At 44.0% G+C, this 9,301-nt stretch overlaps 1 protein-coding gene across 1 annotated transcript in view; it reads right to left on the bottom strand.

The window, feature by feature from the left end:
- Window positions 1–727: 727 nt before the first annotated feature.
- The window catches only part of SLC12A8 (solute carrier family 12 member 8), a 49,085-nt gene continuing 40,511 nt past the window's right edge, over window positions 728–9,301 (bottom strand). Inside the window, exons 11-13 of the mRNA XM_031053465.2 lie at window positions 7,384–7,501; window positions 5,164–5,224; window positions 728–2,104 (exon numbers count right to left, since the gene is read on the bottom strand). Coding sequence (XP_030909325.2) covers window positions 1,939–2,104; window positions 5,164–5,224; window positions 7,384–7,501 — 345 coding nt within the window. The 3' untranslated portion in view covers window positions 728–1,938. The remainder of the gene's footprint in view (window positions 2,105–5,163; window positions 5,225–7,383; window positions 7,502–9,301) is intronic.

Here is a 9,301-nt window from a genome sequence, read left to right as displayed (position 1 = left end):
GGGCTGGGCAATCCTAGCCTTAGGAGGGAAGGCACCCCACAATATTTTAATGTGACAGGACTTTATGAAAGACAAGATTTTACAGTAATGGCACTACGGTTGGGTATCACACTGTAACAGGGGATAAAACAGCACAGTGAAGCTTGCCAGCAGTGGATCAGCACCAAGGCATGTTTGAAGTTTGCATGACAGCAGTAGCTGCCAAGGTTGAGGATGCTACAAGCACAGGGAAGATGATGGAGCCACTGGCTCCAGGGAACCCAGGGGAAGCTTTAGCATGAAGCCACATCCCCACAACAGATCCAGATTCTTTGGAAACCAAAGGCAAAAGGCAATGGAAAGAAAGAACCCTGGAAGAAGTGTTTCCAACACAGAATGACTGACTTGAAATGGCTCAGCTGGCCATATAGCATAACTTCCCTCTTGCCTCTACTGAGATAATTAAGGTCAGAAACACTCAGTAAAGACCTGCAACCTTAAAAAAATTAGTTCACTTTCTTCAGTGCACCAGGATTGCTCTCTTCATCACAGCAGAAAGTCTCCTTTGCCTCCCTCTGTAAGAAAACTGGAAGAGTCAAAGCTGCAACTGGACAGACCACAAGATGGGAAGGAGAGAGTCCCCCATGGCTGGTAACACCAGGGTGCCAAGTGCTGGCAAGTGGAATGGTGCTCAAAGGCGTCAAATGCAACCACAGCAAGCACAGACAGAAGTTCCTTGTGTCTTGAGCTTTTATTGCACAGAAAGAGAAATAAATAAACTAATAATCTAAATAATCTAAAGGCTGAAACAATTAGAGATGAAACAAAGGGAAAGGCGGAGATTTCCCCCTCCTGGTAGCATCAGAACTGATTTGTGGTGCTGTGGCATGCCTCAACCCAGACCCCTCTCTTGCACCTCTGTAAGTCCCTGCCAAGACTGCTGCCTGCAGGCAGAACAGCTCTCAACAGAGGGGTTTTTCCCTGGGAAGCAGAAGCGACAGTGATAGGGGTGTCCATATTAGACCTTGCCCCACAGCAACTGCTCACACACAGGTCTGCACAGGAAATCCCCATATGAATCTCTGCAAATCCCAAATCACATCAGCAGGAGGAATGGCTCCTTGTAGGAGCTCATTATGGGATAGGCTTTAAGTAAAGATGAGGCTAAACATATTTTGTTAAGGCACTTCTGAACCGTCTACTCCTTCAGCCAAGAGGTACTCTATTTGGACCCAGCTACGCTGTCAGGTCCCAGCTATCACATCTGAAAAGATGTGGGAAATCACTATGAACAGCTGCTAAGACATAATTTCACAGTTTTACAGTAGAGGTCATTATACTGCATTACTGCATTTAAATGTGCAATTCCAGTTGTGAATGTATTTCGTAATTACTTGCCACTGATTCCGGCCTATTGTCTAATGCCTTAAAGTACTTTCTAAGGCCTTAGTTATTGAAATGCTGAGGTAGAAAATTACTGTATCAGAAGCAGGCAAATTCATGCTGAGAGAAGTGAATTGACCTGGAAGGCTGCATCCATCCATTGCACACAGCTGGGTATGGGGCACTGGCTCCTGCTGGTGAGGTCACCACTGTCAGGCATAAAGCGTCCTTGGTCACCCAGAGGACATCTGAAATGGGGTGTTGCACGCTTTTACAGCAGCAATGATCTTTAGAGCTCAATAGCGCTTATAATTGAATTCTTTAACAGGATTATATTGTCCTCAGTAACTCATCACTTCCCTGGAATGGCTCTTTCATTTGCATTTTTTTTCCCATTTTGGATAAGATTTGAAACCCAGCAAGGCTGTAGTTTGCATAAACAAACGAGCCTCAAATATATGAATAACCTTTCACATCCTTTTCATATATATTCAAGTATTTCACATGGCACTGTGGCAGCCACTGTCATTTCCAAATGCTTTTTGAAGTGACGGCTTGATTTCTTTTCTGTGTCCTTTAATGGAAACGATTCCCAAACTCCTCTCTGCTGATAAGTGAGGACTGGTGATAGCGGTCCCGTGAGGCGAAGTCTGCATTCTCCTCGGTGAGCTGTGTGGTCTCCATGCCAACTGTTGCAAAGGACGGTGTCACCACGATCTGCTCCTTGGGAGATGGCCTTCTTCTGCAAACAGAGAAGCAGAAGCGTCTACATCACCCCTTGTTTGACATCCATTAGCGGTCGTGCTCTCCACTGTGCAAACAAGGCAGGGCACTTTGAGAAGAGACTAAGTCCTTCCCAATGCCCTTGGGAGGCATAGAGATACTCTGAAAACCTTCTTCTTAGAAGGCACACAAAAATATACTCCCTTCCCCCAGCAAACACTGGAAGACATATATTTTTCTTAACAAGTAAGTTTCCTCTTTGGATGCTGGCTATGGCAAACACTTTCCACACTGTGCAGAAGAAGGAACATGAAATATTTCTCATCATAGAATCATAGGATCAATGAAAAAGACCCTTCTTAGAGTTTCCTAGGCTTTAATGTACAATTATTTTTGTAACTCTTTTAAATGAAAGAGGAGATCTTCCGTCAATTTCTTTGTCCCAGAGGCTGATTTTAAGAAAACCTTATTCCACATCTGCAAATCAAAACTGTAAGAGCTAGTAGCACCAATTCAGACCTCACTGAGCACCTAAGAGCCTTAGAGGTGTCAAGGATCCTTGGTTGCCTCCAATTCTCTTGCAATCTAATGGGATTCCTTTACCTCCAATTCATTAAAATACTTTGCCTGGATTTCAAGAAAAAAGATCAGAACAAAAACCTGTAAATTACTGCAATGCACTTTCTTGCAGTGTAGCAAAGGTGAGCTTCAAAATGACACACCTGACTCCCAAACAGAGCCAAAATTGTCTTTGTACCAGCATGAGCAGGAGCATTAAGATAAGGCAAACAAGCTGGCTGGATGACCCAGAGATTGCACTTGGGGAGAGACAAATAGGGTCCGTTTCTGCCTTGGGCACTCACCAGCTCCCCACTCAGCCCCCCTTGCCAGGATCGTTCCTCATTGATTGCACTGAATGAAGCTCTGAGGACTGTGTCAGTCTGGTAACCCATAAGATAAATCGCCCTGCGACAACTGCACCTCTACCCACAAGAAGCAGGGCTGCCTCTCCAAAAGGAACAGTTTGTCTTTTCCATACACAGTAATTGTCCACGAAGCCTCACATCTCAACCAGCCTTCTGTGGGGAACCTCTCAAAACGGGCAGGAGACAGGGCTGAGGCATGCCAACAGACAATCAGGAGGTGCACCAAGCTAAAATGACCTGCCATAGAGACCTAAGAGAGGTCCCACCAGCCCCAGCTTTTCTCCCAAACCACCTCTGCTTCCAAAGCCATGTGACCATGTTATAGAGACTGTGGGCAAAGGCAGAAGCTGGCAAGACAGGCATGTGCCAACGTGCATATGCCAATGTACTTAAGTGCCTGGACTTTCATTTATTTTAAAGGAGCCATTAAATTTGCACATACAATGACTGGCATCTCATCTTGTGTAGTTCTTATTACAGTGAACCCGTGGCAAGCTCACTGTAAAGCACAATCTTAGGGAGGCGATGATCCTTCATCCTAGAGACGTGCCCTGTCCAGCACAGCTGCAATTCAGCAATATGGCCTCGATAGTGGTGACCCCTGCCTGCTCAAGGACAGTAATGTTTGACACATAGTCAGGCCAATGGATGTTTAGAATTGTATGCAGGCAGCGCTGATGAAAGCGTTCAAGGAGTTGCAGGTGATGGCGGTAGATAACCCATGATTCAGACCCATATAAAAGAGTAGGCAGTACAATGGCTCTATAGACACTAATCTTTGTACTTTTCTTCAGGCGTTTATCGCACCAGACTCTTGTATGGTGTATAATTGTATAATTCTGAAGGCTCTATAGTCCTTTGCTATTCTGTTGTCTATCTCTTTGTTGATCGTGGCATCTGAGGAAATAATGCTTCCCAGATAGCTGAACTGCTGAACTTAAGCTCTGACTCGCCAATGGTAATGTGAGGATGGTGATAATCTCCTTATGGTGCAGGTGAGCTTGCCACCAGTTGCCACAAAAGAAGAGCCCCAAAGAAGACATGTAAGGACTCCCTGAAACAACACCTTAGCCTTGGCCATATTGATTACCATCAGTGGTCCACCCTGACCCTCAATCGGGAGACTTGGAGACACACTATACATAATGCCATTGTCTCCTTTGAGAACACAGGCAAATTTAGTCTTGAGGAGAAAAGGCAATGTAGAAAGAATCGTGCCCCAGCTATACCACCCAAGGAGACCTTTCATTGTGCTTTCTGCAACCAGATTTGCCTATCCCTCACTGGCCTTTTTAGCCATCAGCGCACTTGTAGTAAGCATGGGTAAAACCCTTCCCAAATCTTCATTTGCAAAGTCAAGCCATGATGAAGATGATAATTACAGTGATCACACACTGCAACAAAAAACCCAACCCAATACACTGAGAACCTCAAACTCCATTGCATTGCAGAGGCAGAGATGGTCGTGCCCTGCTATGGGAAACACAAACATAATGGAATTAATAATTAATAGCATCAAAACAGATTAACAAATCTAGTTAATATCCAACCAAACAAAAATCTTAAGGTTCTGGGAAGTAAAACTCCAAGACAATGCTACTGCAGTCCCATGAAAACTCAATACTGAATGGTTCCTTCACTGAAGATTTTGTTTACGGTTTTTGCCCTGTAGCTATTGCAACTTCCTCCCAAATTCCCTCACTGAAACTTGAGCACAGCTGCTGTGAGTGCATGTTTCACCACTACCACAGTAATTTACTTTCAAGAAATGGTGGTGGAAGAGATGCAGTCTCCCATTTCTCATTTCCTACCAGATTTTCCTGTTCAATCTGAGCCATAGAGGTTGAGCACAGACCTCAAAAGGGTCTGTGCTCAGGCACCAACCTTCAGGCACCAAGATACCTGACATCAGCGGACGTGTCCACACACAAGACAGAGGAGACTCTCACTCACTTATGTGGCCAGCCATATGCAAGGCTTATGAAAGCAAGGAGTAATTTTTACCATTAAGTGAGAATGAGTATGCAAGCAGAGCCAGACAGACTGATTAAGGTAATAGGCAAGTCAATTCTTCTACCCCTCTCTGTGCACATTAGTGGGCCACTGGAACAACAATCATCACCTTTCTCACTGCCAAGTGACTGGTACTGACCTGCACAAGGTGATCAAAACTGACTTAATCCAGCCAAAGAAGCTGAAATTCGCTGCTGCTCCTACAGAGAAAAGGCACAAGAAGTCAGTACATTGATAATTCTCTCGTAATAGCATTACACCACTGATTTTTTTGCATAAAATCTCAAACCAACATGCTTGTTATAAGCCTTCAGTATCCAAAGATTTCATGATGGTAAGAACACTCTTGCAGTCTTCCCACATATTGTGGCTTTTAAGCCACTGTCAAGAAATGAACTCAAATTCCCCATGGAGAACAGCTATCCCTTCCCAGACCAATGGCTTGTTAAACTCCCATAAAGCCATACACACAGCATGGACACCCACTGCAGTACCTTTTCCTCCTCAGACTGCAAATATCATTCACACTGCAGGGATAGGCAGAAGAGAGGAGCCATTCAGATGATCTCAGCCAGAGTGGCTGTGGTCTCACCATCCATTCCTTCGTGTTTGACCCCTTGGAGAGCTATCTTAGCTTATTATATCAACACTGATTTCTTCTGATCCCATTGTAGCTATTTTCCTGCATTGGCTCACTGCAGGGGCAGGGAAGTGCTAGAGCTGGCATTAAAAGCAGCAGAAGTTTGTGCTGAGGGACAGGGAGGAGATTAGAGACCCAGCAGCTCCTGCTGGCTTAGACTGCTGAGGAGAAAGAGAAGAGGAAAAGTATTTCTGCTCCAGAGGTCTTCATCTAATCCTTAATCCAAAGCATCTCTCTAGCTAGTGTCTCCCACCCTTTACAGACAGAAGGGTCATTCAGTCCTCTGGAGAACATGCTCACAGACTGTTGGATGCCACGTGACCACAAAGCAACGTTCACTCACAGCCAAATAAACATCAGGCTGAACTTTGAGGGTTCATTTCTACTTTTTCTTTGCTGTGCATTGTTTTACTGCATGCATGGGAATGCATGTACAAAATAAACCAAGAAAAAATATCTAATCATGTTGCTATTTCTCAGATCACCTTCCAAAATCCTCTACATACTGACTGAGAAATTCTTTTTAAAGTCATTTTTGGTACATATTTCAAAAGCAGATAACAGAGATATAATACTATGAATACACAAAGGCAAAGTCCAAAGTCTGAAAATGTAATTTGTGTTTTGTTTAATATGTGGGCCTGTAAAACACTGTTAAAAACTAGCTGTATCTCAAAAGATACAAATTAGCAAGTACTATCCATAATCTCAGCTCTTTACTACTATTCCACATAAATACATAGAAAATAAGTCACGTAAGAGTAGAAGGAGAAGAATGGTTGAGCTGTGTTTTGATGGTTACTGAGTGACAACTAGTTTTTTGTTTCTCATCATCTCGGTTTCTGAAATCTAGTGCCTACTTACCTGGTGCCTAATAATCTTTCACCTAAATAAACCTGGGCAGCTATTTCTGCACTGCCTAAAAGGCACATGAACTTAGGCTCTTTTGACTTTTCTCGTCTTGGACAAAAAATTGCACATCCACACATGCAGGTACTTACAGATGCATGCACCTACATGTGTATGTATGCATAAGTACATGAGTATGTGCACACTGTGTGCATATCACCTTCACCCTTCAGAGACACAGACCAACACAAACCCCTCCCATGGCTGTGCTAAGGAGCTGTAGGCTCTCATGAGCTTCCTTCTGAATGTGCTTCACTGTTTAATTTTGAACTTGTTTAAGCCGATCACATGAACAGACCTTTTTAATACCCTCTGCCTTAAAGTATTTTCCCAGATTACATTCCCAACATAGTCAACCTGTTTAGTTCTGGAATTAAAAGGCTCTCTTGTTCTACAGTTAGGAATGCTGAGATTTAATGAGATACTTGTCATAATTCCCATTTTTTCTCAGGGGGGTTTAGATTAAGTTTATTAAAACGTATTTACAGCAGATTTTTCTCATTGCTTTGACACATTTACAATCTGCCACCTTTGTTAAATCTCAGTATTAGTATCTTGTTTTGCCATTCCAAGTACATTATAATGACGCAATAAGCACAATGTTCAAACTATCAAGCCAATGTTAGTTACAGTTAGAATCCAATATAAAAATAGAGAAAAAATTTATTGAAACTAGCAAAGAAACAAAACTTCATCATTCACCATGTCGCCTGCATATTAAACACCAGAGTCTCAATCCCTCATTAAGTTAAATTAAAGCTTAATGAATTTTTAAGCAGATTTAATAATACAGGAAAAAATAATACTCACCAAGGGGGAGTCCTGGGCTCACTTGGCCAATGTAGAAATACACAATAACTGCTGCACCCAGGCTGACAAGGGTGTAGATCCACTGAATCACAAACATTATGATGAGGGACACGATCACCTATTGGGAAGACATGCTTTGGGGTTATCTCAGAGTCTGTAAGCTCACGTGGTAATGATAGCCTGACAGTTCTTTTCCTGCACAGCCCAGGGGCTCCTCTGACCTCCTGCTCTGGCCCTACAGGAGAGCTGGCAGTACAGGTGCCTGGGTATCACCATGAACCTTCAGAAACAGCCTGACACTGGGTCAGCAGTTTCATAGATCATAGAATAGTTAGGGTTGGAGAGGTCCTTAAGATCATCTAGTTCCAACCCCCCTGCCATGAGGGCACTTTGTTCCTCAACCTGGCAAGAGGAGCTTGCATTGCCACTCTAGCAGAAATTCTTTAAGAACTGAGGCAGGGCTGGATCTTTCAAGTTCTTATGAGAGTATAAATAAATGCTGGGTTTGTTGTGTTTTTGTTTGGTTTGGTTTTCCAGAAATGCTGAATCTTGGTTTTAAATGCATACAAGACAAGTACTTGAATGGCATCTCTGCATCTCCATCTTTCTCGGACTTCTTGGCAGTGTTGTGTAAGAGACATACACAGTCAGGACCCAGGATGCTGCCACATGGAATTATCCTTATGAGTGTTTCCTTTTAGGCATCTCCCTCGTAATGTCCCAGGATGGGACACAACAGGGACTCTCTTTGCACAACAATGCCAGCTGCAACTATGTGGGCAGTTGGATGTTCTTCGGTATTGGTGGCTGAGGCTGGTGATGCAGCAGGACCCCTGGGGAACCAGGTCATCTCCTGACTGCAAAACACTCCACAGTGTGTGGCTTTTGGCCACATGCAGAGCATTTCTATCCAGTGTTATCTGAAAAGACTTGGTATGGCATGGCTGAGGTTTCTTGGTAATGAGGTTCTTGTGTGGTAAGAAGCCTCATTTGGGCTCACTGTTAAAAGGAGAGACAGCACAGGTTTACAGTGTCATCTTCAGCAGCATGGAGGTAGCTTTCACTGAGCTACCCTGAGTCCTAGAGGCAGTAAGAGTCTCTGCTTGGACTACTCTAAGAGGAGTATCCAGACACTTACCAATTCAGGTAGTAGGTTTGGCTGAAGGGGCATAATTATGGGGGCAGGGGTAACATCTTCATTGGCAAGCTTAGGAAGAGGAAAGGGCAGCATGCAAAGAAAGAGCTAAAAAAGCTCTGAGCCCTGCAGAGAAGGACTTGGGGGTGTTTGTCTACGAGAAATTGAACATGAGCCAGCAGTGTGCGCAGGTTAGATATAAGGAAGAAGTTCTTTACTGTGAGGGTGGGGAGGCACTGGAATGGGCTGCCCAAAGAAGGGGTAAATGCTCCATCCCTGGCAATGTTCAAGGCCAGGTTGGACAAAGCCTTGGGTGACATGCTTTAGTGTGAGGTGTCCCTGCCCATGGCAGGGGGTTGGAACTAGATGATCTTAAGGTCCTTTCCAATCCTAACTATTCTAGGATTCTGTGATTCTGAATGAGTCCAGATTGACACAACTGGTGAAACTTCAAGAGAGAGAGCAGAGGGAAAAGGAGCCAGGATGAATAAATGCATCTGATTTTTGCTTCTTTGATTTCATTTTGCACCTTTGATCCTTCCTCAGCTCTGATGCAACCTCCTCCCAGTTGAAAGAAAATCAAATCTGCTTTAATGAACATGTCAGTCATCTCCATAAGTAAGTTCCCCTGCAAAGGCAGAGAGCTGACCGCTCCTCAATGACATATGCCTGGGAACTCCCTTAGTTACCAAGGCCAGAGACAGCATCCATGTGCAGCCTTCTAAAGATGTCATCGCTAGAGAGGAGCCTCTACATCCATCCCACTCCAGTGCTGCAGTCCAG

Source organism: Melopsittacus undulatus, chromosome 4 (genome assembly GCF_012275295.1).
Source record: "Melopsittacus undulatus isolate bMelUnd1 chromosome 4, bMelUnd1.mat.Z, whole genome shotgun sequence".
NCBI classification, from domain to species: Eukaryota; Metazoa; Chordata; class Aves; order Psittaciformes; family Psittaculidae; genus Melopsittacus; species Melopsittacus undulatus.
Note: the sequence above shows the minus strand (reverse complement) of the source record. Positions and strands in the feature narration are given on the sequence as shown.